The sequence below is a fragment of the Tigriopus californicus genome, chromosome 7, assembly GCF_007210705.1.
Source record: "Tigriopus californicus strain San Diego chromosome 7, Tcal_SD_v2.1, whole genome shotgun sequence".
NCBI classification, from domain to species: Eukaryota; Metazoa; Arthropoda; class Copepoda; order Harpacticoida; family Harpacticidae; genus Tigriopus; species Tigriopus californicus.
In genome coordinates, this window is record NC_081446.1 from 5,644,397 (window position 1) to 5,672,352 (window position 27,956).

The following is a 27,956-nucleotide window of genomic DNA, read 5'->3' on the forward strand; positions in this document are numbered from 1 at the left end:
GTGTTGTTGGTCATTGTTCACATGAATCGATTGTATTGTTGTTGGCTAAGAGTAATAATAATAATTGTAGTATATCTCGTTGTTGGCATGAGAGGCACTCGGCAAAGATACGTAGATATAAGGGGGATTCCTATCGGGATAAATATTCATCTTCCACTTTCATTGTAGAGGTCAAAAATATATACGTAAATCGATCGCCGTGTCTATTCAACTTCAACAACTCTTGAACCTATTTCTCCACACTCTCCGGGTGCATAAATGAGGTCGAAAGTTGGCTCTTTCCGAGTTCAGCCTCGCCAATCAACTGATCCCTGACACCAAACACTTTTTCGATCCCGTCACGGATCACTCCGAAATTGTAGTCGATGATTCCTGTGGAGAAGAAAACAAAAGTTGCGATGAGGAATTGAAGAAGGCCTCCAAATGTCCGTGTGTGACTGACAACCAAGTTCTGGCCTTTGATTGGGACATAAAGCTGGATAAGGAGACGGCGAAATGCATTTGACAACAGAATTGAGCTTCGAAACTCGATGGGCGCCTCCAATCGAGATCGCAGAGAAAAGCCTCTTGTTGAATGAGATTCTTGGTGGAAGATCAGAATGAAAGTTACAAATGTGGATTGTGGGCAATGGACATTCCCACGGGATCTCATGTCAAACTTCCACTTTAGCCATTGAAAAAATGGCTTACCATCATTGCAGAAACTGGCCTTGGATCCAAGCTGGATAGAAGCCATGGCAAGTTCATTCAGGCTAAACCGGTGCGGTATTGGTCATTCAATTATATCAGCCTTTTCCCTTGATTTTCTGCTGGGTAGAGCTGATCAATGAACAAAACTTGCTTTTCTTAACTTTGATTAAATATGGCACAGCGCAGAGGTCTACTTGGAATGATGAGGCTTTTGTATTCCCAAAGGGCACAGACCGCGCAGACTTGGCTGCATTTTCGTCTTGTCTCTTTTGTCAAATTCTTACTAGCATGCATCATTGTGTTCACAAATGTCGAGGAAAATGTGCTTCACATTACCTGGAAGAGCATAATTTTCGCTCCTGAATATGCAGACCATGGCAAGAACGCGGCTGATTTCTTTCAAGTACAAAGTGGTCGAGTTGTTCAATTTGATCACGCTTGAACTCTTGTGATCAAACGCCGATTCATCGTTCTCATCCGAAAGTCTGGAAGAGTTGCACACCCCGAGGCATAATATATACAAAGTTTCTTTCAAGATGAGTCAAAGGTCCTCCTCTCCTTGTCTTACCCGTAAATGCAAGAGACATCGATGACCACATCGATCATGTTACAACAAAGCTCATAGCTCTGCATATCCACGGGCGAAGAGTCAGTGGCGATGTAGATTTTCGAGCCCACATCAAACAGAAAGGCTTTTTCGATTCGAGTTCGCTATAATCGAAGAAGGTCGAATGGGGTTCAATTGAGAGTTGCCTCATTTCTTCCGAGGCCAGTCTTTTCATCCTTACCGAAACGAAGAGATTGAGCAAATCCTCCAAGGCTGGCAATTGAGGAATAAGCTTCTGGATGACCTTGGAAAAGGCCTCGAAGATAGAGTGATCGTAAATTGAGGTGAGGTAAAAAGACAACTGGACCCGATCCTCGAGACCACTTTCCATTAGGTCATCCGAGGATCTTTGGTGAATGTCGCGTTGAGTTTCGATCTTGATGTCGTCAGACAGTCCATCCACTTTGTGTATGAACACCTCGAATTTAATGTCTCGACTCACATTATGTGCTCGAGTAATGGTCTCACTCAACGTTGCCATGGCTTCACTATAGTCATCCTAACCAAAAAAAGGCATTAATAGTTCAAAACCGGCAAAAACCTTCAGATTTGTCGACTAGTGTGAGCCTTACTTGAGCGTCGATGACAAAAATGATGGCCCCACAGTTATCAAAGATCTTTTCGGATTCAAAAGTCGAGTCAAAGAAGTCGATTTGACCGGGGAAATCCCAAATCGAGAACTGAAAGAACGATGAGTTGGCTATGTCCTCTTTGACAATCAGACTGGTGCTCTCCAAGAACAACGTCTCATTAGGCGACATCTTGTGGAACACCACTTTCTGAATCGACGACTTCCCACTCCTGTAAGCGAAATTCACATTGAACTCTCTCGAACATATGTTTGCATTGCGATTGGAATTCCTACCTTCTCAATCCCATGAGGAGGATCTTGGGATATTTGCTGTCTTTGTCGGGTCTAGAGTCGGAATCATATTGAGAGGGTGTGGTGCCATAGTTGTACTCTGAAGCTCCACCTCCCACGCCTTGGCTATGGCCGACACTCGTACCAGGACCTCCCCCCACCGATGTCCCAGGGGCGTACGACTGAAACCCAACGTCAATGACATGTTATATGATTAGTTGCGAACCAAACGGGGGGGGGGGCAAACTGGCGTCTTTTTAAAGGCTATCACAAATAATTGGATCACAACAGTCCGACTTGGCAATTAGCAAATTAGTAATCAATCACCCAAGAAGGGTTCCACTTAAGAGCGTCCATGTGAAAAATGTGGAGATTTATTTCATTACTTTACGTTTGGCTTTTCCCAGTATGATGCGACACGAAAGAGGTATTAGTCAACCCAAAATAACTTTTTTTACGACAAGAAACTTCTTCAGAGACAGCGTGGGTTCAATTCTGCACGTCATGATTCTCCTCCTTGACCTTTCTTAACAAAGCTTTTAGGTTCTAACCCCATCCACAGACAAAGAACCAATCTGATACCGGTCAATGGCATTGCCTCATGGAAAAATGCGAGGGCCGAGCTCACTGGCTGGCCAGGCTCATCAACTCTTCGACCGACCCTGGCACCAAGCATCAGTAAAAAAAGTGAAATTGTCAGTAATAATCAGAGGTCTTGGGACCAAGTTGGGCCATTGGACCATTGGGAATATATCATTTTGATTGTCAAAGACCTTTTCGGATTCGAAAGTCGGGTCAAAGAAGTCGATTTGACCGGGGAAATCCCAAAACAAGAACTGAAAGAACGATGAGTTAGCTTTTTGACAATCAGACTGGTGCTCTCCAAGAACATCACCAATGTTTATGATTGAAGTGAAAGGAAGCACTTCACTGACGATCACAAGCGGTATCAGATGATAATGCCATGGAACTTGACTTGAGTGAACGAATTGTGCCCTATCGCGTTTACCTTTCAATTGCCACTACAGTTGCTTTCAAAACTGTTTTCACTACCTGTCATAACAATGTTTGCACTTTTTGGCCAGCTCTTATGCCTATTTCAAGCCTTAGAGCCCATTTTGATTTTTCTCATTGTAGTGCATAAAATAGAGTTTCTACATACATATGTGACCGTCTCTTATTTTGATCTGCCGGGAGTGGTAAAAAGCTGTCGTTGGATTTTGATCTTGAACATGTTGGAATGAAACACTTTTCATTGGAGGGCTAGTCCGCCCTCCAGCTTTTCATCAATGTAGAATTACACCCCGGAACCTAATTCAATCGTCCTTTTCAAGGTCTGTATTTCTGACCCCCAATGGTGGTTTGGCTTGATACAGGTCAGCTCAACTGGAATAAGGACGGGTAAGAGTTAAGTGGCTCATAAGATCGAGAATTCATTGTTGAGAGTCAACGGAAGAAAATCTGGCGCTGGTCTGCCAATGAGACCATTCAGATCCAGAGGCGAGGTTTTTTTAAACGCCCGTATCGCTGAGTTAATTACCCAGAATGAGTGAGTAATTAGTCGCCACTTTGGCGAGTGTATGTATCTTCATCCCGGTTAACTTTCAAGCGCCTAGCTGCAAATAAAGTTTCAATCAAAAACACTGGTCTCAGGTGACAATTAAACTCCTCAAGAGCAGAGAAAAGCAGACTGCGTTGTTGACTCGATGCCCCCAACTGTTCATGCTCGAATCGAGAAAACGCATAGGTGGTCTAGGCCAGTGATTCATGGCTGAACTGAAGAAAGAGTTCACTTAGCTTAGCCTCGCCGATTGGCCCATTTCAGACCATTGAGCGGGATGAAGTCCTTACCATGATGAACCTTATATGCCCGATCCAGTGGAAATGCACTCCACGACGATTGGATGGGCACGATTGACACGAGTGAAGCAATTGACCAATCAATCTATCCCAGAAAACGAGAACTTGGGAATAAGTCGGAGATGGGATCGATGGGATTGATCGGATTGATCGGATTCATGGAAGGATGGGAGTTTGACAACTCATCTAGGTGACCAGAGTTTGCATGAGCCAGAGAGTCACATTTGGTAGTGACATCTCTCAATCAACAGCACTATAGACTTTTGGGGCCATAGGTTAATCGTGGTATAATACTAGCGCTCTGAATTCCATGTAGCTTGATAATAATATATAGAGCTGGAGGGGCTATGGCATTGGACTTAAGATTGCGACAGCCCTAGGTGAGCGTCAACCTGACTTCGGAGCAACACATGGGAGGAGAGTTTACCCTGAGAAATAAGCCTACTTATTTTATGCCTTGAGATGATTTTAGATACATTTGGAAGTGATGTTTCAATGTATCCTGTGTGTTCATCATCTTATCCAGTAATGCTATCCCATCCAAAGGTCACTGATATCTGTGGGCTATTTTTCCTCATGCCAATAGTTGTGTTTTGGTATGCCGACCTCGTGGCCTTCCTTTTCCGTTGAAACCTCTCGTCGGGTAAGAAGTGCAACTCGTTCGTGGTCGATTTCTTCGCGATTTCATCCACCACTTCTGACGGGCCAGCCCCATTCCATGCCCAGTATCGAGAGCCCACCTGACCTTTGATTTCTTTTCCTATAGCCTGATTCCGTGTTGATCATCGTCCCTTGTGAGCAGCATGCCTCCCAAATTCGACCCCAATGAGACCAAGGTGAGTGGTGTGAAGAAGTTCGTTCGTCAATGGCGTGCCAACCAATGGATCGCACGGTTCTAACGCAGGCTTATTTCGCGTTTGAATGTAGGTGGTGTGCCTGAGGGCCGTGGGCGGTGAAGTGGCCGCCACGTCGGCCTTGGCCCCCAAGGTCGGTCCTTTGGGTCTGTCGCCCAAGAAGATCGGTGACGACATCGCCAAGGCCACGCAAGACTGGAAAGGTCTGAAGGTCACGGTCCAATTGACCATCCAGAATCGTCAAGCCAAGGTGTCTGTGGTGCCTTCGGCCGCCGCCCTCATCATCAAAGCCCTGAAGGAACCGCCCCGTGACCGCAAGAAGGTCAAGAACATCAAGCACAACGGCAACATCACCATGGACGACATCATGAATGCGGCCCGCATCATGCGACCTCGCTCCATGTCCAAGGAGTTGTCGGGCGTGGTCAAGGAGATCCTGGGCACCGCCCAATCCGTGGGCTGCACCGTCGATGGTAATGACATAGATTAGGCTGAACAATATATGAGGCTTTCCAGGATGAAATAATTTGCGCCTGAATCCTCGACCGAGGACACGCGCCTTGTGTCAAACCACTCGGTCGAAGGGTGTGTTCTCAACTTGTATGTCTGAATTTCGATTCCACCAAACGGATGGGGGTCTGAACAAGGGGAACGTGTCCTGAAGGATCCCTTTTGTCTTGCAGGTATGAACCCTCATGACATCATTGACCAGATCAGTGATGGCACCATGGATATCGCCGCCGAATAAGTGGTTCCCTCCACTGGATTGTTAAAACCGCGTTATGCTAACGAAATCAATAAATTGTCGGAGGGTTCCTCTGTACGAGATACATGTATTGGCTCTTAACTCAGACCAGGCCCCAGATTGGGAATGGTCGGAGATCGATGATCGTTAATTGGTTTGGATTTTATTGTTAAAATGATCTGCTCAATCATGGGATATGTTCATGTTGGCCAGCTGACACCTCAAGGATCCGTGGGGTAATCTGGCTGAGCCGAAGGCTGAGCGGCCTGAAAAGCTGCCAATCCTTGGAGATGGTTAGCCACCCGTTTGATGGTCGGGAAGGCCTCCATATCCACACTGAATCGGTTAGCATTGTACACTTGCGGTATTAGACAACAATCGGCTAGCGTCACGTGATCTCCAAAGCAACATTGGCCGGCAGTTTGTTGCAATATCACTTCCACTCCTATGACCCAACGACAATGGATGAAAAGCCCTCAGAGTAATGAACAGTCGACTTACCGGCCAATCCACGGGTGATCCAATGATGACTCCAACGGACACGTTCAGGCAGATCCTCGCGAGCCATATTCATAACCGACAAGTTTTGAATGGGTTGAGTGCCGGAACAAATCATCTCGACGATTTCACGGACCTGGGGAGTGCGATGAATCTTTTCATTTAACCTTTGTACTGATCAGAGCTGGACTTGCGGGTCTCACCTTAGCCCTTGGCCAGGGATCCTTGGGCAACAAAGGGTGTTCGGGATATTGCTCTTCCAAGAACTCCATAATGGCCACGGATTGGGTCAGAACTTTGTCACCGAGTTGGAATGCGGGTACTTGCTCCAAGGGATTTAATGCTCTAAATTCGGCTTGATGTTGTTCGCCGCCATCTCGAACCAGATGCACGGCTTTATATTCATATTTGATCTGCTTATGAGCTAGCACTGGAGTAGTCGAATGTGAATGGTTGTTAGATTAAGATATGATCCCATGAGTAGAACTTACCAATCCGGACTCGCCACGAACAAGAACTCCGGAAGTAAGAGTAAAGAATGGGCTGTAAGATAGATATATCATGAATACATTTCATGTAATAAGGGTAAAACCGATGGCAGCCCAATTGTGATCCTGTTTACCGTATCGTTGGCCATTTTCAAGTTTCACCTTTTCATCTCCAGTGGCATCTAGAACAGAAGGCGAACTTGCACAGGTTCAAGAGGCATCACCCATCTCAGAACAGGTTCTGCGAGGTTCTGCGAGGTTCATGCTGCCTTGAATCAAGATCCTCTCATTAAACAGGGGGAAAAGCCATTCCAAACCCGTTTGTATGTTATTCGGACCCCACTCTCCGAATGATCTTCTCTGAAGTTGACGATAGATGGGCATCCTGCGCTTGAGATTGAAGGTAAAGGTGGGCATTCTGTATGAATCATAAACGCCTTAGCTAACCGAGCTAACCACTACAATGCATCTCCTCCCGATTAGTCATTTAAAGGAGTGCTAACACTATTCCCTGGGAACTTGTAGCCTTATAGAACAAATTGCTTATTCTATTAGCAAAGGGATATGGGCGTAAATGCACCATTACTTTTTCCAGTCCCTGAACAGCCAATTGATTTGGGATTTTCCATCAATGTTGTGCTTATGGTATAGAAACAGGTTAAAAGTGAATTCATATGAATGTGGTTATTGTATTTGTTCAATCGCACTTGCTTTGTATTAGGATGCAGTCTCATCCATTTGCATGAATCCTGGTGCTGCAATTGTTCCAGGAATTACCATGATCAAAACATATCAAGCTATCCTGCCCATCCAAGCTTTGATTTTCAAAGTGTTGTCCATTCAATACAATTTAACTCAAAATTGATTCAAGATGAATTCTACCAGACATTCAAGCCAATTGTTCTACCATAATATAGCAAGTCATATTTTTACTCAATAAAATATTGTATCATTATATATTTCAACCTTTGAACATAACCTGGAAACGTGGCGACGCTCAATGGGGGGTTTGCACCTCTCTGATAGCAATATAGATTTTTTTTACTTAGTGCACAAATCAACAAATAAAATAAGGAAGCTAACGTTGTGCCCACATTTGAACCGATTATTTTGGATTCTAGTCTCAAGCTGCCTCCCAACTGATCGATAGCAAAGTATTTTGTATTTATCTAATAAAGCGGGAGCATCCATGAACACATTGAAAATCATGCATGGCTAGGCTCATATGAAAGCTTAGATCAAAAATATCCATCTCCTTCCCTTCTTTGGTCACACTTTGGTTTTGTTTTGTTTTGGAGTTTGGCGCGTTTGTCAACAACATTGGATCATTTTAGAGGCCTGGCCTGGCCTAGAGAGTGAATCAACGGACCCATCCCATTCAAGGCGTGTTGGGCGTTTCCTTCTTGGGTGGCATCATGTCCTCGCCCAATGGCCATCCCACCTCGGGTGCGGCTCCACAATCCTCGCCCAAAGGCGGACGAGATGTGTCGTTGCCCATGACCCGCGTAAAAACCATCATGAAAAGCTCCCCCGATGTGGAGACGGTCTCGCAGGAATCGCTCTTCCTCATTACCAAAGCCACGGTAATCAATGGAAACGAAACAGCCGGAAAACGAGCTTGAGCTGCCTGATTCTGGATGTGAAAGGGACCTCGAAGTTCTCTAGCTTATATGCAATGAGTTTTTTTTTTGTGCCATTTTGGGTTTGGTAAAGGATTTTGACCATCGTTCAACGACAAATTCGTCTGACTTAGACCATGGCCATTCTTATTCAACTTTAGCCCACGTTCAATTTCCACTAAATATCGCACCAAACATCTTCGCCAATGTTTTAAGGAAATGCCTTTGAAATCATCCTGAATGTTTGGTCGTGCGGGGTTGAAAAGTTATGAATCACCCTATCGGGTTCTTTCGGTCATCCAGTGGATATTTGCTTCTCGTTTGTCTCCAAGCAAAGTCAAAAAGTTCAGGCCAACCATTCAAGCTGATATACCTGAATTGTACTTTGATGCATAATATTGAATGTGTCCGACCAATTCGAAGTGATCAATTTCATTTTTCGTGGCACTTCCTTTGCAGGAGCTCTTCATAATGTACCTGACCAAGTTGGCCCAACGCAACGGGGACAATGATCAAAGCGTCACTTATCGCGATTTAGCGGCAGTGGTCCAACGCAAGGATAGTATGGAGTTTCTTCACGATATCGTGCCCAAGAAAATTAAAGTGAGCGAGTACCTGGAGATTATGAAAAACGAAAAACTGGACGACGACGATATTCTGTGAATGAGCCAGTCTTTTTATTTCAATGTTTCATCAGCCATCTCATCTATTTAAATACTTATCAATGTCCACATCGTAGTTCTTAAAATCTTACAGGTCGTCGAGCTGTAAAATAAAGGTAGATCGTGAAAGTTCAAATTTGACAGCGACAACATCATTTGGCCAATATATTACCATATCTTCGTCCTCGTCATCCTCCACGGTAGCGGCTTTACTCGTGGACTCTTTGGTCGCATCAACCGGCACTGCCAAAAAGGCCAAGGCCTCATCGGCCGAGAATTTACTCGCATGATGCTCATCTCGGCCAATCATACCCAACGATTTCTCTTGCACGTCGATCAGGAGGTCAGTCTTCTGTGTGGACTCCAACAAGTGCTTCAATTCGCTCAAATAGTCATTGTAAAGGTGTGGATTGTCTTTGAGCAGACATGATGCACGATAAACCTTCAGGCAATCGCAGATTTTTCCGTACAGTTGTTTGAATAAGGAAGCCCTAACCAACTTCTCAATCACGCTCTCCAATTGTTGGGCCAAAGGTACGAGGTCACTCCCGGAGTCCAAGAGCTTTTGGAAATCTTCCACGGGCGTGGTCGTGCCAACCTCGACCAAAACTGATCCGTGTGAAATTGAGAGATCATTCGTGGTGGGTGCTTCCTCAGAGGCATTGGTGACATCTCCCTTACTGCAAACCAAGTCGATTGTGACTAGTTCCCCCCTTCAAACGAAAATATTCTATTCAATTAACTCATACCTCTTATCGACGAACATCTCATCGCCCGTGATTTTCTCTTTCTTCCTGTCAATTTCTTCACACGGAAAGAGCTCTCGCAGACGTTTCACGAGGGTATCCACCTTTTGGGCAAGCTCGGGAGGTGGCTTCATGAACTCTTTGATCCGGGCAGGAACATCGGGTAAAATCTTTCCGGGCTGTGTGACTCGATGAGTGAGACATCGATATAAATACTGGTTGCAAGGGTTCATGATCGTTTCAGTCTTGACGAGTTCCTCTCTGTTTAAGACGGAAGGCGAACTTTCAGGACTATGACTGATTTCCGATGTACATATTTATGTAGCCTACCCATCTTCAATGAGCATCATATTGTCGATGAAATCGTCCATGGCCTCTAACTGCGAGTTGGAGGGTCGAATGGAATCATTGAACACGGGAGCAAATTCATATTGACGGAGATCTTCGGAGTATGGCAGCTCAATGAACACGATGGTCTAGAGTAGAGAGCAATCATTAATCTAATTTATGAAGGAAAAGGCCCATCAAACTTTGCAGTATGTTTAATGATGTCATTGGTATGTGAGGTATCCTCATTCATCTTATACGATAGAGAAAACTATCGGGTTTGATGGCTAAAACATTTTATCAGACCCTAAGCTAAAGCAAGGACAGCTAGGCTAACGACAGAAATGAAACTCACCAACTCATCGACGCCTTCATCATTTGGTCGATATTCAGGTACGAGCATGCCCATTCGAGGCGTGGATTTGGCACGGTATACTTTCCGCACAATGGCCGCCATCCGCATATCGTGCATGGCAAAGGCTAGAGCCGATAAGGCTGCCATGGATGGCTATTTGGGTAAGAAACTGCTTTAAGGCAAACACGTACACAATCGTGTTGAGCAGGACTCACCTCGTCGTCTTCCACGGGTTGAAACACCATTGATCCATCGCCCAACAACCACTGCCTTTGTATGTCGCTTTGAGGCACAAAACCAAGAACACAAAGACTTTTGGGTCCGCCGTCGTAAGAAAACGAGGCCTTATCCTCCTCTGCCGATCGATTAAAGTTTCTCATTCCCTCTTCTACGTACTCATGTTCAATCTATGATTTTGTTACTGACCTGCAACGGTGATGAGCTCCGGACCGTATTTGTAACTTTCGATCAGATTACTGCCTTCCACAACTTCCTGGGCATCGTTATTTTTGACAAAGGTGGTGGCAGCTTTCAGCTCATCCACGTCACCATTGGCCGGGGGACGGGCCAAGCATTTCTTCCATGATTTTGGAGGTTCGCGTCGGGTCTGCGATAGTTAGTTTATCTTTGATATGCAAACAGAGATGATCTTGGCGTAAAACAACTCGATCCTACTTGTATGTAACCAACGGTGTTGATCGATATGTTGGGTCCAATTTCCATGGCCACTTTCCATGGAAACGGTTTTTTCTTGCGGCGTTCATGATTGATGAAAGTAGCCATAGCATCCTCAATGGAGCATTGCACGCCTTCGCTTTCGTTCACGAGATTACTCAAAACGGCCTCGTTGGCCTTTTGCTGTGGCGTTTTAGTCTTGGGCGGGTCGTGAGCAGCCGCACTGGGACCCGCCTCCGGCTCGGGACTGGTCCCATTCACCCCCAACTGGCTTGGATCATCATCATCGGCCCAAGTTGGACCACTACCAACGAAAGAGTAATCCTTAGTTTTGAGACAGAGTCACAAAACTCAATTTTTATTCAGAGAACATTGCATGTTACATTGGAGAACTTTCACACGGTAACTGGCCTTAAATTTCGGCTTCCTTAATTTTTTATTTTAGTTTAAACCCTTTCAAACTAATTGGAGAAGAAATGCCAATATCGATATCATGTATCACCAAGGATTTCCTAGCCCCTACTTTTTTTAAGTTTTGTAATACCAGCCTATGAATCTAAGAACGAAAAAATGGGCCTCATCTAAACAGAAGAGACCATTGAAACCTCCATGACATCCATGCATCAATCAGTCACTTAATTAATGTATAGTCAATGTTTACTCACAAGAAACTCAGTTCGACCTTCTCCTTCTTGAGAGCCAGAAGCACGGAGTCCCAATTGTCGGAATTGGAGACACAGCCCAAATCCGAGAGAAGAATGATCTTCTTTTCCTGACATTTGCTTTGGCCTTCCGTCTCGGTCTTTAAGAGATCCAAGGCCACAATGACCCCGTCCAACCAATCGCTTTCGTGATTCGTGCCTGAAATCCATGGCCGTCGATGACTGATATGTAGTCCCTGCCAAAGATGGTCAAAGGGCACGCATGCCCGTACCTTGAACGTGGTTCTCCACATAATCCAGGAGATCCCAATTGGCTACCCGCAGACCGCCATCCAAGACATTGACATGCCCGTAATTGAGTACGTTGTTGGTGCGCTCATCGCCGATCAAAACCAATCCGAATCGATCCGTGGATTCACTAAAGAGACGTCGTTGTAGTAGCTCGGAAGCACAACGGATCGAGGTCACCAGAAAGTCTGAGGTGCGGCAAGTTACACCCACATCCAGGACCAAGCACAAAGCCGCAAACTGGAAGCAGATTACCTGGATAGGACGATCGACAATGCGGACCCAAACCCATGGACTCACCTCCTTTTCACGTGGTGGCATTATTTCCCATCCATCTACCACCAAACTGTTCAAAAATATTCGATTTTCAATGCCGGTTTTGTTTCACATTGGTCCGTTCGTGGGCGGGCCCTCGTTCATCACATGTGACTGCTTGACTGGCTTCGCTGGCTTCACTGCCTGGGCTTGTTTTCAAGTTCTGGCATGCATTCTGAGTTCATCGTTTGTTGTCCATGACAACCAGATCAGCGCCGCATTCAAAAACATGATGGCCATTGGGTGACAACCTCATAAGTCCTCCTCGCCATTTTCTCTGCCATATCATAATTTCAATCATCGGTTATGTCGGGTTGACCCTTCATTTTTTTAAGCCTGTCCTGTACATGTTTTATCATATTTCATATCATATCTCATCTTTGTTGACATGACCCTGCATATAATGAACATAGGGAAAACTGAGAAAATTTGAAGAAAAAGACACCGATGGGTACTATCATGATGAGAATGTTTGGCTTTCCAAAAAGGTCCTTTATTTTGCCAATTTCAATCTGTGCGGTCATATGTTGGCTGAAACCGATTACTACTTGAAGGCATGTTTTGCCCCGTTCTATGAACTGTACCATAAGCCACCTGATGATGCAATTTTAAAAGAAATTTTGCTTTTCGAAAGGTTTTCGAAATTCGTGTTGACTGTAACTCATAAACCAATTGAAATGGAGGAGGAGATGGAAGTGTGAATACTGCATTAAGAGGGGATGGGATGACATCTGATGACTTTGAACATTGATTGACAATCCCAGGCCCCTTCATACTCTAAGTTGGAGTTATCCTGTGTCCAAATGAACCACAATCAATACATTTTTCCTTGTTATAAACCATCATGGATCGAATGAGTTAAGTTCTGACCTGGCTGAAAATGGACACCTTGGTTCGAAGGGCTAAGGAGGATGCTGTTGTCCATGAATGCTCGTTGCCAACAAACTTTAAACATGTTCAAATCGAAAAATGTTTGTGAAATGCTTGTGAAATCCCAAACAATGTTTGTGAAATGCCTAATTATTTGCCAAATTATTTGTCGTGTAGACGCACCATTAATGCCCTGACAATCATACTTTCATTCCATTCCGTATTTCAAAAAATGTGCCAGTAAATTTTTAAATAAAAAACAAATTTTATTTGCTCATCTTCCTGCTAGATATATGTGTGTACCAGTGTTGTTAAATTACATAATTTGATGGCATACAAATAGCGTTTGGATGTAATTGTTATGGCAAGACTTTGTTTTTGTAAAATCTTACCAGCTTATAAAGGTAATATACTATTTTGTGCTTTGCACAAACTACAGCTTTGAATATTCAAGAAATCAATTATTGATTTGAAAGGTAGAATATTTATAAAAAGCTCAATAAAGTTGTTACTGTTATTAGAGAAAGTCTTAATAATGATGGAGTTTACACAAATGGAAAACTAAATGTGGAATCAACTAATAGGATTCAATAACTTTGATCTGGGTTTTTCTTTTGTTGCAACAAAAGTAATTTTCGTTTTTTAAAAAATGCGATGCAATATTTTTTATTAACCCCTTGCATTTGTTTTTCTTTTAATGACATATCAGCTGTAAGTTCATGGATGCATTCAAAACCTGTAAAAAAAATGAATAATAGGTGCTCAGGGTTCATTTTATAGATAAGAAGAAGTTGATTATGTGTATTTTCTAATATTTAAGCAAGATTTCTGTGTATAACTAATGACGTACAGAAGTATGAAAAATAAATTAAAACACATGCTTTTGAATTTCTTGAAGATCAAGGCCTCCATCGAAAATGACCACTTACAAACTGAGAGTTAGGTGGTTCAGGAGGTCAGATCGAATCCGAAGGCTTTTCCTCTTATGCGAACACTCACAGAAAAATGAAAGACCTTGTTGGGCCTTTGAGGTTGATGGGGAAGCCATTAACAATGTAGAGACTATGGCAGTCCCAGATCAAGATGCTTAAGAGGCCATCAGAGACTTGAGACTCTCGAGTTCTCCAGGCCCTGATGGTGTGACATCACAGTTTCTGATGAGATGCTCACTGGTTCTTGCTCCTGTTTTCTCGTACTTGATGCGTTGCATCTTGGATCAGGGCAAGTTTCCATCTTCACTAAAGTTAGCTCATGTTGTTCCAATTTTTAAAGGGGAGATAAGTCGCTCCCCAGTAACTATAGGCCGATTTCTCTCGCTTCGAATATTGCAAAGGTGTTTCAGAAGGTCATGAAGTCTAAACTTGTTGAATTTCTTGAGGTCAATGAAGTCCTTCCTCCTAGCCAGCACGGGTTTCGAGCACATTTTAGCTGATTAAGCATTTAGAGCAGGTCATTGAGGGACTGGAACGGCACGAGTCAGTTGATGTTGTCTATCTTGATTTTGTCAAGGCCTTTGATCATGGCCTTTTGTTGAATAGACATCATTACATTGGGATCCAAGGCAAGGTTCTCAATTGGATAAGAAGCTTCATTCAGGATAGGAAGCAAAATGTTAAGGTCGAGGGATCCCTTAGTGACACACATGATGTCAAGCCAGGGTTCCCCAGGGCTCCATCTTAGGGCCTCTCCTTTTTATAACATTCATTGCCCCACTTCAAAAGCTTAGTTTCACTGCCAGTCTCTCTTCTTATGCTGACGATACAAAGTTAGTTTCTGGTAGGAATGGCCAAGATTCCAGTAGTCTTGCAAAGGACTTAGATCGAATCTACTCTTGGGTAACTGAGAGTAATATGGCCGTGAACGAAATGAAATTACGCTCAATTACCATCAGGTCAACTCCTTTGAATACTCCACTCGTAGATAATGGAGGTAAAGATATTGAGCAGGTTTCGTCCACAAAGGATTTAGGCGTAGTCCTTCAAAATGATGGAAAGTTCGATGAGCATATCCAGTTGAAGGTGGGTAAAGCTTTTCAAATGTGTGGTTGGATATATCGCACGTTTAAGTCCAGAGACAGCATCACGATGCTAACTCTGTACAAGTCGATTGTCCAGCCACATCTTGAATATGCCTCACCCATTTGGGCTCCAATGAGTTCAGCAGGTTTGCAAAAGGTCGAGCAAGTCCAAAGATGTTTCACTAGGAACATCACAGGAATGAGAGAGCTCTCGTATTGGGAAAGGTTAGAACGGTTGGGATTGTACAGTACTCAGAGAAGGTACGAAAGGTATCTGATATTGTACGTTTTCAAAAGTATCCATGAGCTTTGTCCCAACCCAGGGTTTAGGGTCAATTCTAGTGACCGTAGAGGCTTAATGTGCGTTTTGAGAGCACCTTCAAGCCCTCGAGAATCCAGACTAGTTAAAACAATGAAGTCCACATCTCTTCTTTCTCGGGCTCCTTCATTGTTCAATTTGCTTCCCTCTAATATTCGTAGGCCTTGTTGATCCGGTAGTATCTATGAAGTCAGACTTGGACAATTTTTTAGATAGCATTCCAGATCAACCCAACATTCAAGGACTAGCTCGGTCTGCCAACTCAAATTCGTTGGTAGACCAAATATCATATAAAGATTGAAAGGTAATAATCAGACGAATTATAGCCATTCGTTTTAATAGTACTGGAGATTACATTCCTTGTAGCAGCTAGATAAGCCCGTGAAAAAAACAAATAAGAAAAAAGAAGAATGCATCATATGAAAACTATTTTGTTTTCTTTTTTACGGACTTCCTTACCGCTCCTGGGAATGGAATCCACAACAGTTCACGATATATCGTTTAGAACATTTATTTCATTTCTATGAACTACTTGAGCCACCAACGATTATGAGTTGGTAGACCTGGTTAGCCTTTGAATACTGACTTGTTAAACTTGTTAAACAATGCCTTACGGAACCTTGTTCTGACGATTATTTTTCTCTTACTCGCGCTAGGTCGTACATTCGCCACAAATTTGGGGGAAAATTGACAAAACAGTAATCTCTTTTGTTCAAACTATAAAGAATAAGGTTCTGGCAAAACAATAGTCGTCACACCTGCATGTTAAAGTGGTCTTATTATCAATGTGGGCCTTAGTTCAAGCTAAGGAGGGGGCTTTTTTGGCCATTTTCCTTGAAGCATAGTGGTGAAGATGAAACGTCGAATGTACGTCCCCGGAATAGACGAGAAAATAGAGGCTTGGTGAGGCGTTAGTCAACATACTACGATATTCTTGAGCTATCCCAAGTTTGACAAGTCAGTAGGCTTGGTCTGGAATTTTGGTCATAAACCTAGCATGCACCAGTCTGCGATAAGATTCCTTATTTCGTTCCTGGTTTTGAGGAATACGATATGTGGAGGGATGATTTAGGCAAATATCACAACCAACTTGCACCTTGATCCAATTGACATAATTTTCCCAAAATGTAGTCTGATACTTTTTTTTTAAACTCTTTATTGCGTGATCTTTTTCATTGAATCACAGGTTTGTTTTTACAATGTTTACAATTTAGATATATTTATTTCGTCCCATTCTGGGTTCTGGGCCGCCATTCGAGGCGATGATCCACTAGATGGGGGGGGGAGGAGACCTGGGATCGAACCCATGAACCCGTTAACTAACTGCGCTAAAACCATCTCCCTTATACTAAGTCAGATATTAAGTCATGGAAAACTGCATTATTACGACATCACTCATGATGTTTGGTTGAATTTTGTAGGTAAACTGTTTTGAACATATCTATTTGCATAAAATGGTAACATAAGAGTGGATTTGGGGTCGTGTTGTTACACTACTGAAAAACTCGAATCTATAGGAAAATTAGAAAGAGACTCGAACAATTTGTAGGTTCCTAGGTCACGATGTATAGCGATGTCTGATCTTGTGAAATGATTTTTTTATTAGCAATGGTTCAGAATTGCACCTAACTGTCTTTGACCAGAACAACATATGATGGGAACGTTTGATGGGATTTTAGAGAAAACGTAAAAAAAAACTAAATCTCTCCTCAATGCATATCATTGTTGTCTCGGTGCATTTTTAAAGCCTATATACCGCAACAGGCATATTTAACTTGACAAATGTCATTGACAACTTAGCGGCGCACATGTATTCCCAGGTTCTTTGCAATGAATGAGACCCCTATTCCGGGTAAGGTCATTTCCATGACTACTTTTCTTTTCACATTTATAATGATGCCGTTCAAGATATTAAGAAAAGCTTTTATATCAAAACTTTGTCTGGAGACAGAAATTAGCCCTGACTAAACCCAATCTTAATAAAACGACAAACCATCATTAAGATCTAAATTGAAAGTTTGGCAAAATAAATATGTCGCATGAGATACATACTGTATGCTCATATTTTATATAGTATTTTGGTGCCCTCATCTTCACAGATAAGGCAAGAATAATATGTTATTAAATCCAAAACTCACTGATAGATGGAGCCATAATAAGGGCACGAAAATCTAAGGTTTGAGTAGAATATTTTATTTTCAATTCCTATCACTTGGGCACTTAATTTTTTAAAACCCAAGATGTCATTTTATTTCACGTTCACTGGAGCCTGAATGAACGAGTTAAGTTTTCCCTGCTTAGTCATAGCATGATGCAAAAAGTTGTGCCAAAATGTGATAACTGTTTTTTGACATTATGCAGCACTAATAGATAATAGTGGGCTAGCCAAACCATCTCTTGATAATGAAGGTTAATTCAACATTCACCATCATCATACGTATTTCATTACCATAAGATGGTGCAACATGTATGTACAAACTAGTGCCCTGCATTAAATGGAAGAGTAAGATAGTGTGTTCAGAGCATCAGTGCGGTCCAATTTTGAACCTTCATTTCTGTTCCAATGCAATGCATTCATATGGGTCACAGATTCAAACCAAACACATTTTGATAAGAAGCTATACCTCTAAGAGTTATGTATCGCTTTAGCTACCCGTCCGGCACCTGAAACGTACTTTGAATGTTTTGAAGACCACATTTTGAGCCACTATTTCATTTTGCTATTTAAGGATACATGATTTAAGACTGGTGTTGCTGGATTGCAGTTAATGATGTCTGAAGAGTAATTTCAGCCTTACAACTGACTCTTAAGGCACCAAAAATTATTAAGATTGGTTTTGGTTTAGATCTAGGACCCATGTGAACTCGTTGTTTTGGAACAGAATTGAACGTGCAATGAACTCACTGTTGTTCTATTCATATAGAGGACACTAGTACAAGCAAGGGCACCATCACCACTGATGGTTCACAAATATGTTACAATCATTTGGTATAGTTTAAGATTGAGAGATTACCGCCTTCTAACTTGTAACAGGTCAAGTATGCTTTAAGAATCTTTTTTGGTGTAAAAAGAAACACACTGGTGTGAAAAGAAACTCAACAGGTACACGACTTCTAACACCTTCTATGACGGATGATCAAAACATATTAGACACTCTCCTGTTCACGCGATATCATTCCTCGCATTTTCATCATCCTTAAAAAGGCCACAAAATTCAAGGCATTTCATAATTTGGTTCCTTTTATTTCGTAGAAATCATGAATTTAAAAAATCATTTTCAGTATGATAATAATGAGTGCGTAATGAATTGTGTACCCTGAGTATGTATGCATTGGTGGTCAAAAGTTTGATTCTGTCTTGAGATATGAATTTGGCTGCCAATATTTCTTTAGCTCGAAGTTGAATTCTGATCCAGGGAGGGCCCTAGACGAGTCAATGCAACATCTGCTCCGGAAATAGAAACATCCAAGTGTTGAGTGCGAGGGATCCATGTGTTACCAGTGTGGCTTAAAACGATCCAGATGAAGAGGATTAAAACGAAACAGAACAAGGTCATGTAGCAGGCCTTGGCCATGATGTGAGACGACTCACGCTTTACGCGGACTGCTTTGGTTGAAATGGTCCTGGCCAACTGAAACAAAGTTAAAAAAAAGTGTGTCAAAAGCAGCCAGACAACCACCTCTATCTATCATCTCGAATGACCTTACCCGCAAACTTATCTTCATGTTGCCTTCCTCATCTAGGCCTGAACTTATTACTGTAGGCAGGATACCTGCGTCATCACCTCCACAATCATCCCCTTCGATTTGAAAGGTGGCTCTCGATTTGGATGCATTTTGCTCTCCCATTGGAACCTGGATTTCCGGCTCGGGACCCAAATTGGAAAACGGGGTCGAAGTGGGATCTTGTCGAGCGGTTTTTTCCAAGTACTTGGGCATTTCCGAGCAGGATTCCACCGCTGTCCGGAGGCGCTCCAAAGGAAGATTACACTCGCGGCTGATGCTTTCCAAAATAACGTCCATACTGACGGTGGGGGAAAGAATGATAGGGCCATTGAAAATATAATTCAGGCTGCCTTGATGTCGACCAATCTATCCGGGATGTAACAGGAGGATTAGAGCGAATCACTTGGAGATATCAATCTTAGGGAAACTTACAGTGATTTCGTATTCATGCGTTTCAACAGCCTGAGTCGTATAGACTTTGCTGGTCTTTTTGCATTTGTAAGGCCTGTCATCGTCCGTAGAGGAATCGGAATCACCCGTGCTAGTTTGAGCCGTCTTGGTCCGGTATTTCTTCTTGTTCCGGCGTTTGGTCTTGACTTTTGGATCTGCGTTTGCCATGGACGAGGATGTTGTTTTATCCCCCAACAATTTGGGAGACGCGGCAGTTTCCTTCATGATCACTTTGTGTCACCAGACCCAACAGATCGGAATTAAAATTGGACAAAAGACACTTTTGACTCAAATTTTGGAGCCCATGTATTTATTGATATGAGACATCATTTTCGTAGCTTTGTGCAAATGCTTGGTGTGACGTTATGCGGAGCTATTTCACTGGCCCAGGTAGCTAGCTAGCCTATACGTAGAAAAGACTCAGGACTGCATGCACCCTTGGTTGAGCCATTCCTTCTGGGCCATAATTGTACTTACTGCCTAAGGCCCACCGCCTATTTCTGTGGCAAAATTGGCTTGTTCTTCCATGGTATCGGCTCCTACAGCCCACTAGGGCCTGTAACTCTGTATCGACACATGTCTTGGTCGGGGAATACCCTTATTACATAAGAACATTCTCGGTGTTTATATACACTGTATATTTTATATGAACTATTTGACGATGCTTTAAAGCAAGTCACTTTGGACTCGTATTGAATATTGCTCCATATGGCCATGGGGCTGATGGGCCTATTCAATTTGTTTCTCAATCCAGCTGCAATGATAAATCGTGATTTTGAAATGAATGGTTAGCAAAATATGGTAGGTTTTCATTAGAGCTCTTTGTATTTCAATCATTGTCGTTTCAATAAACATTAGAAGGAAAACAAGGTTCTCAATAAGAGTGATCGAGGCTTTTAGTAAACAATTCGGGATATACCGTGAGGGAGGGAGGGAAGAAGGGAAAAGATGCTTGATTTCATGTTTGGTTTGTTCGATTTCAGTCTCTTTAGAATTATTTCCATGGATTGAGCTGAAGAATTGAACTCTCGTGGGCTTCAACGAGTTAGCATTTCGGATAATACTTGAGGATGCAACTCTTTTGCTCAATCTTTCGAACTTTTGATGGCACGCAGATTTGGTATCAAGAAATACGCAAGGATAGAACTTGCTTTCAAGTCAAGGCCATTGAGCCTACAAACGTGGATCAAGAATTCTTGACGTCATCAGGGGTAGGGGCAAAAGAGGACGTTATACATTGTAATGACAGTAACGATGCCAATAATGATAATTACCATTACTCGATACATGTATAACAATAATCAAATGGAAACCATGGTATAGGGTGAAAACAAATGAGACTTGATAAAGAAACTCGGTCGGGGTCTTTTTGCCTTGAGCGAAGTGAGACTCAAGGCTAACACAAAAAGGAGCTGGGTTTGGAATGATTCAAAATAGTTTTGAGAGTTTATTTAGGTAGACTCTTGGGATTATAGAATTGGAATATGGAAGCAATGAGGAGATGGCAAAGGGAGAAAAGGTGGAGGAGGAGAAGGAGGAGGAGGAGGTTCCACCATAATCATGACTGGAGCTTGAGACTGAAAGTTGGCTCTTTCTTCTTTGAAGGATGACTTGAATAGCACAGTGCGTTTAATAAAGACCAATAAGTGATGGTTATAATAAGATAATAAAGGACAATTGTAGCTGCTACTTCGGAACACAAGAATGCTTTTAATCGCCGTTGGGGTTTCTTCAGAGTGAAAATGTAACGCGATAGAAAGGAAACCAACAGCTTCATAGCAAATGCTCCACATTTGTCGAGCGCCTCGAAAAGATAATGTAGGAATAGATTTTTAAAACTTTGTGCTTTTCCATCCATCACTTGCAATACAAAGCGACCATGACGTCGTTCAGACTACCAGTGACAAGGATTTTGCTCTATAATGATCACATGATTTGTTTGCTTGTTTTAGGCTCAATCAGTTGTGCCTCAGATCGACAAAACGACAGATCGACAGCCCATGTTCCCTCAACATCAAGAAAGGAGCCAATACGTACACCAAGTGACCTGCACCGTCGTGCGGAAAAGTTTCCGGAGACCACTGATTCTGGCTCGCTGAACTTTGGCACGTGCGCTAATCATGCTCATATCTTGATTCCATGTTGTAATTGGAAGGGCGATTAGCGTTTTTGAAACTGCGTCCCGAAATTGGGACCGTGGGACGATCTGCAAACGCCAAGGACATCCTATGTTTGGGGTTGTGCACGGGTTCTTCTTGGTCCTGCGGAGAGGCTGCCTCCGATGAAGTCGTGGAAGTGTGACCAGTCTTAGAATGTGAGTGTTGGTGATGGTGGTGCTATAGGTTGTGTATGTTTAGAACAACTTCAAATATCGGAGGTTCAGGTTAATGCCCACCTAGATAGATTGATCTACTGCACTACATATTTCGATTGAAAGCCACAATATACGAGAGCAATGCTTGTAAAGAAAGCAATGTCTCAATTCGGTCATGGAGAGCAGTTCGCGCTCAACAACGGACCGCTCTTCCTCATGAATGTCTAGTTTCAAATTCGCTCACAAATTTCAATAAAACCCGTTCCCCTTGCTGTTCAAATTCTATAATAAACGGGACCCTGGGACCTGGGAATCTCTACCACTTTCCTAGCTTCTCCACTAATGAGTGTTGGTGTGTATGTTTGGGGAAATGGTGGGTGGGTGTGCTTACAAGCCCCTTCCAGCCTATAAATATTTGAAGTTGTTGATTCAATGCTGATGCTTAGGTACATGAACCGATGCCGTTGTCATGGTTCCACCTGGGACGGACTTGGCTGTCCCTGGCATGGCAGCCGCCAGGGCAATGGGGGCTGTCATCGAAGGCAAGGCCCTTTGTAATGGCATTCCTAAGGCGGATGTGACGTTTGCCGGCCTAGCCGGGGGATGGGTTGCGGCCCAGTACTCTTCCAGCCATCCCACGAGGTGATCACTAGCCTCTTCTAGGGAGTTTTCGTGAAGAACAACATCCCAATATTCATGTGGGCACTGTGCCAACTTCTCAGCGGACACAAGCTGCACATTCATGTTCCTCGTCTGTGACTTCCCTCTGGATTTGATGAGCCTCTGAAGCACTTTGGGCGACGAGATCTGAAGATAGACAAGAATGGGGTTCAACGAGGTCTTTAACAACTGAGATGGATGGTTGATGGTATCGCAGTCCAGTACGACCAATTGCAGCGTTTTGGCCAATTCGAAGATTCTTTCGATCTCGTTCTGCACCTCAGCCATGTTGGAACTCCTGGAATTGGACCGCTCGATAAGGGCTCGCTTGGATGGATTGTTCATAACGTTCTTTTTGGCTAGCGAGATGTCAGCCGCAACGCGCGTTATGATGATGCGATTCTCGAAACGTCGCCTTAAATGGTCGAACAATGCTTTTTGCATCATATCCGTAACCTCGTAGCCCTTTAACGAGGGTCCAATGATCACAACGGGGCGCATGGAGGGCACAACATCATAGGGCGGGATCTGCTCCATCTTTTTGTTCCCGAGGAGTCCCTTTTTCTTCCGCTCCTGCTCGATCAAGCTGGCACCGGGAATGGGCGTGCCCGAGTCCGCATCCTCGCTCCCCACCCCTCCGCTACCAGTGGCTGTGGGGAGGTTTCCCTCTTCATCTCCCATTTCACTACTACTGTTGGCCTTGCTATCCTTGTTTTGGTTCAGCTTGTTGGGGAGGAGCTTGCCCAAGTTGGCCGTGGAGGGAGTTTTATTGGCGTACATCTTATTGTTTCGGTTTTGTGCCTGTTGGATCCTCAGTGTCTCCAGCTTTGCCGGAGACGGTATGAACCCCACATCACAGCCAACTTGAACTTTGCGCCCGATCCACCAATTTTGGTCGTATCTCTCCATGACATGGAGGTAGTCGTGCATGTTGAAACTGACGGCTGATCCTTGAACCGGAGAATCGTCGTCGATGGTGCCGTCAAAGGCCACATTGGTCTTGACGGCGAAAGCCACTGGTTTGGTTCTGGCCTTTTCCAATTGGAGCAAGGCTTGACGTTCGGTATCCCTCCTGAAATGTTCCCGTTCCTCATCCAGACTTAAATCGGAAGACCTTTGAGAGTACGAAGACTCTCCTGACCCTTGTCGATACATGGCACTGTAATTGTTGGCTGGAGCTTTGCCTTTTTGCATTTGGAACACTTGGGGACGGCTTTCACTCTCTTGAAGCAAGGAGGGAGATATGGGACGCTTATTCTGACTAATGATTCCTTTGAAATGGGTTCACTTCACACCACAAGTAGCTCCACTTTCGAGGTTTTAATGAACATGCGCCACGTCCAAGGGCATCCTGTCCTGAAATATAGTTTGGAAGATGAGCACACAATTTTGACTAGTGAAAGTGTTTTTTTTCTAGGAAGATCCAGGTGTCCTCTCCGAAGGATAGACGGTGAGCAAATGTGCCACACCGCTGTTCCCAACTCGTCCAGAATTCTTCTGCCTCCCTCTCTCTGTGTCTCTCTTTTTTCCCTCCCGTTCTCGCGTTTCCTAGACCTCGTGAGCTAAAGGCTCAACAATTGTATCAATCCCTGTCCTTAGTTGTCCCTTACTTGAGCTAATGTGAGTGTTAGAAGAAGAAGAAGCAGAACAAGAAGAAGAAGCACATGAACGGTACTTGCGGGAACAGTGTCTAGTGTACGGTATGTAGTGGACTTGTAGTACCTTCCTCCGTCGTTCCCTGTGCGCATGCGGATAGGGAAACTCTGTTGCTTCGGTGGTGGCCATGGGCCTCGGAAATGGACGAAGCGATCTCGCCCCCGGGTGACTGACTAATTCTTCTCAAATAGAATGCCACTGTCACCGTATCATAAAGAGAAAGGTGTCGGTCGCTCTCGCTGTTCCCCCCGACTTGACTTGGAAGGGGAACAATAACATGCACGTAGTGGTAGCACATGTGGGCATTTCACAGACTCGAGGGGTCTGCAAAACTCTACCGATGTGATGAAGCACTCTGTGATCATGGAGGTACGTACATGCGTACTCCATGCATGTAGGTTCCCTTGAACAATCAAATCTTGATCGAGAGCCATTCACAAGCAGGCTAATATCTGTTTGAGTAGTACAAACGCTCAAGAGCGTGAAACAACAACAGCTCGAGCGAGATGGAACGAATCCAGCCAATTGGATTGCCACATGTCAGCCTGCAGGCACCAGTTCCACCAGTTCAATTTTTTAGCGTTAAAATGTAAAAGAACGGAGGGATGAATTTTGAAAAGAAAGAATCCTTGGCATTTAAGAGTGGCCGTAGGGTGCTCAAATACTAATTAGCCTTCTTAGATCGTTAGCAAGTAAATCAGTATATCAGCGCAATGAAGTCACAATGGCCAATTGGATCTTTGAAGGCTGCTCACATTGTCCTTCAAAGTGAGAACAAAACCGGCATTCCCACCAACCAAAAAGGTAGCCTTTTTTCTCCTTTGAAACCATCCTCGCTTCCAAAAGCCAAAAGCTTTGTTCAAAACAAATGATAGGGGCAAAGAAAGACGGACAAGACAATTGCAATTCAGGGCCAAACCAGGGGAGACTAATCCCTATCACGCTACTTGATCAATCTCAGGCAACTTTTGTTCACGGCTCTGTGGCCGTTGAAACTACACGATGTCAAATGGAAGGACTGACGGAGTGACGGAAAAGCTTTTGATAAGGAGAAATAGATAAGAAATCGTTTGGAGGAGATGGTAAAGTTTCACAGACGTTTCCAGATTACAAGATATAATGCATGCAACCCTCGATTTTGAAGGCACTGAGTGACCTCCAACAAAACTTGCTTAACACAATCGATGCATTCGTCTTTTTGTTCAGAGCGGTTCGATTGGAATTCGATTGAAATTGTTGGATGATTCAAATGATTGACGTTTTTGGTGTGCACGTACCTTGGTATGGGTCTTGGTAACGATTACTCAAATATTTTGAAGTCGAAGTTGAGGCCTGATGTCAACATTCTCAGGCAAAACATAGACTCATTCCGATCAGTAAAATCCGTTGAAGACAACTGGTGACTCATTTTTTTTTCAGCCTTCGGATTCACATTCTTAAGCAATAGGCCTTTGGGCCGTCATACGTGTTACCAGAAAACGAAGCAGACAGAGCACCCAACACGAAGATCACCTATGTAGCTGGCAGAGTCTGTTCTAGCTTTCGTAATCGACCTAGAAAGCTCCATCTCCCAAATGTGGTCAGCCTTCTCGTCCTTCTGAGACAGGTCCGAATTTCTTGGTGGGGGAGATTCCGCACATCTTGACTTTCTCCGACATATAGTTCAGGAAGTGCCGTCGTTGTCCGCCGGATTATACTAGTCAGAGATGTGGAAGCCAGCCCAAAAACTTGGGATGTGACTAGAGGTTTCCTTGAGACTTTAGAAGCTGGCCACTTGATGTATTTTCATTCATTTCCTGAGCTTCCAAGCTTCCAAGTGGTTGGATTCGGTACACTCGCACTGGATGAACTTCGAGTCACTCTCAACGACTGGGGAGAACGCATCATTCTTTGTAGCATACACGTAGTTTCGAGACAATTGTCCCACGGATCGATGGGACTCACGGCCTCCGGGACACAGGACATCAATTCAGCAATTCAAACATGTCCTTTTGGAATAGACACGGGCTCTATTGAAAGACATAATCCAGACGCCCTGGACCTGTTCCATTTGGGAAATGGATGAATACGCACACCATCCAATGCCGGAGGTTCGGTTCCAGGATGCTCAATTTGGAGAAACGAGTCTAGATAGATGGAAGGTGAAAACCGAGCAGGCACATGATGCAGATCTGGTTCAGTTATTCAGTTAAGCGGGGTCGAGAACCTGATTGTTGAGTTTCGGAGGTGCAGAATCATGTCTGCCTGACGAGAGCGGGTTTCTAGCAGTAGAGCGGACAGCACCACCAATACTTGTCTACTGACCAATGGGTCTTCTGGATGGGAATGATCCTAAGGTTGATTGCTGCCGATATGGAATTGGTGAGGATTTGCCGGGGCCGTCACTGAACAGATTCATTGGATGCTCTGCTTGCCAAGAATGCTACCATCACAACGAGATTGATGATGGGAAGGTTCGGCGATTGGCGAGATGGACCGATATCCTCGATCCACGATGTCGAGCGATGCACACAACGATTAGTTCCAAAAACGAGGTTTACTTTGCCTGGGATGCATGGTTGAAGATCCAACTCGATATCATTATTATTATTATTATCCTCGTTCTCCTCATCGTCCCCACCAACATCGGCAATGCATACGTTAGCACCATTGGCACGTCCATGCACAGTGCAGACAAATGCAGCAGCCTCGATAATACCACGACTTTTCTGCTCCAACCACCACAACCACAACTGAGTTCGTGCCTACAACGACGGCGACGACCAACCACTCGCACTACAACAGTAGTCAACTACTACTTCAACTACCACCACTTCTACAAACACCACCACCACCACCACCACCACTACTACTAATGCTACCCACTACGACAACTCAACTACTACGAATCGACGGCTCCACGGCTAGAATTAGTAGTACACACTCCACACTCACTCCAAACTACAGAGTGAGAGATGGATGAAGTGTCGTAGGCCTGGCACGAAAAAGCAGATTCTGTCCTGGCCTGACCTTGTTCTCTATGTTCTCTGCGTTTTCTGTGTTCTCTTCCGATCCTCAGCGACGTCTTGTCTATTCATTTCTTGGCCTCCTTCTCTTCTTCCTCTTCTTCTTTCTCTTCTTCCTCCTCCCTCTCTTCCCTGGCTCTGGTTCAATAACTTGGAGTTGTTCTCTTCCTCCGTCCAGTCCGAGTTTGGATGCTGCCACACCAGACCAAGACCATGAACAAGATGCCCGCAGAGGGCGGCGAAGACGGAGCCGTACCCTCTCTGCTCAGGGTGAAAGGGATGCTGATGCCGTGGTTGGCTCGGATCGAAGTTGTTATGGCAAGACAGCGTTACCGTTCACACCGTTCCAACGGTTCCATCGGTTCCAACGGTTGCAACGCATGTTGCTTGTCAACCAGGGTTGAAGGAGGCTCAGGGCCAGACCTCGTCACTCCACTCTTCGGTACGGTTCCACTGAACCCACGATGCTGTCTTGGGTTGCAGTCGGGACATAAACATTCGGAGTCGGTTTCATACGGAGAGAGGCCTTTCTTCGTCTCGCAACACAGCACATCAATGAGGCCTGAGAACACAAGTCAAAGAGATGGGCCGCCGTGAGCTAGCACCACTAACTAATACTACACATGCCCATTAGGCCTTGAGCTCGACGCTAGATGGCCACCAGATCTAAGATTTAATAGGCACTG

At 44.0% G+C, this 27,956-nt stretch overlaps 7 protein-coding genes across 9 annotated transcripts; 2 read left to right on the plus strand and 5 right to left on the minus strand.

Annotated features, from left to right (window-relative positions):
• Positions 1-10: 10 nt before the first annotated feature.
• Positions 11-4,217, minus strand: LOC131884317 (ras-related GTP-binding protein C-like). Its single transcript, XM_059232056.1, has 7 exons — positions 4,011-4,217; positions 2,163-2,341; positions 1,870-2,098; positions 1,479-1,796; positions 1,259-1,401; positions 1,027-1,175; positions 11-372 (listed from the first exon to the last, which is right to left on the minus strand). The coding sequence occupies exons 1-7, from the start codon at positions 4,011-4,013 to the stop codon at positions 230-232; spliced, it is 1,164 nt and encodes a 387-aa protein (XP_059088039.1). The 5' UTR covers positions 4,014-4,217; the 3' UTR covers positions 11-229.
• Positions 4,218-4,587: 370 nt separating this feature from the next.
• LOC131884321 (large ribosomal subunit protein uL11-like) lies at positions 4,588-5,705 on the plus strand. The gene is made up of 4 exons (XM_059232062.1): positions 4,588-4,662; positions 4,786-4,855; positions 4,947-5,346; positions 5,557-5,705. Exons 2-4 carry the CDS (start codon positions 4,823-4,825, stop codon positions 5,619-5,621), a joined length of 498 nt encoding a protein of 165 aa, XP_059088045.1. The 5' UTR covers positions 4,588-4,662; positions 4,786-4,822; the 3' UTR covers positions 5,622-5,705.
• On the minus strand, positions 5,687-6,927 carry LOC131884319 (probable maleylacetoacetate isomerase 2). Its single transcript, XM_059232059.1, has 5 exons — positions 6,739-6,927; positions 6,608-6,659; positions 6,320-6,546; positions 6,120-6,252; positions 5,687-6,063 (listed from the first exon to the last, which is right to left on the minus strand). The coding sequence occupies exons 1-5, from the start codon at positions 6,751-6,753 to the stop codon at positions 5,840-5,842; spliced, it is 651 nt and encodes a 216-aa protein (XP_059088042.1). The 5' UTR covers positions 6,754-6,927; the 3' UTR covers positions 5,687-5,839.
• Positions 6,928-7,754: 827 nt separating this feature from the next.
• On the plus strand, positions 7,755-9,026 carry LOC131884322 (chromatin accessibility complex protein 1-like). Its single transcript, XM_059232063.1, has 2 exons — positions 7,755-8,187; positions 8,683-9,026. Exons 1-2 carry the CDS (start codon positions 8,020-8,022, stop codon positions 8,884-8,886), a joined length of 372 nt encoding a protein of 123 aa, XP_059088046.1. The 5' UTR covers positions 7,755-8,019; the 3' UTR covers positions 8,887-9,026.
• On the minus strand, positions 8,877-12,472 carry LOC131884311 (X-ray repair cross-complementing protein 5-like). The gene is made up of 11 exons (XM_059232042.1): positions 12,239-12,472; positions 11,923-12,178; positions 11,654-11,849; positions 10,989-11,292; positions 10,740-10,920; positions 10,529-10,668; positions 10,314-10,466; positions 9,962-10,107; positions 9,635-9,892; positions 9,058-9,565; positions 8,877-8,988 (listed from the first exon to the last, which is right to left on the minus strand). Exons 1-11 carry the CDS (start codon positions 12,257-12,259, stop codon positions 8,974-8,976), a joined length of 2,178 nt encoding a protein of 725 aa, XP_059088025.1. The 5' UTR covers positions 12,260-12,472; the 3' UTR covers positions 8,877-8,973.
• A 6,210-nt stretch (positions 12,473-18,682) lies between these two features.
• On the minus strand, positions 18,683-20,019 carry LOC131883216 (uncharacterized). The gene is made up of 3 exons (XM_059230623.1): positions 19,618-20,019; positions 19,168-19,551; positions 18,683-19,091 (listed from the first exon to the last, which is right to left on the minus strand). The coding sequence occupies exons 1-3, from the start codon at positions 19,858-19,860 to the stop codon at positions 18,849-18,851; spliced, it is 870 nt and encodes a 289-aa protein (XP_059086606.1). The 5' UTR covers positions 19,861-20,019; the 3' UTR covers positions 18,683-18,848.
• Positions 20,020-20,432: 413 nt separating this feature from the next.
• On the minus strand, positions 20,433-26,169 carry LOC131883744 (voltage-dependent L-type calcium channel subunit beta-2-like). 3 transcript variants are annotated; one of them, XM_059231293.1, is made up of 3 exons: positions 25,543-26,169; positions 22,400-23,965; positions 20,433-21,971 (listed from the first exon to the last, which is right to left on the minus strand). In XM_059231293.1, exons 2-3 carry the CDS (start codon positions 23,801-23,803, stop codon positions 21,750-21,752), a joined length of 1,626 nt encoding a protein of 541 aa, XP_059087276.1. In that variant the 5' UTR covers positions 23,804-23,965; positions 25,543-26,169; the 3' UTR covers positions 20,433-21,749. The 3 variants fall into 3 exon arrangements, with proteins under 3 accessions (XP_059087276.1, XP_059087277.1, XP_059087278.1); XM_059231294.1 differs by having other exon boundaries at positions 24,332-26,137; XM_059231295.1 differs by lacking the exon at positions 25,543-26,169 and having other exon boundaries at positions 22,400-24,224.
• Positions 26,170-27,956: the final 1,787 nt, after the last annotated feature.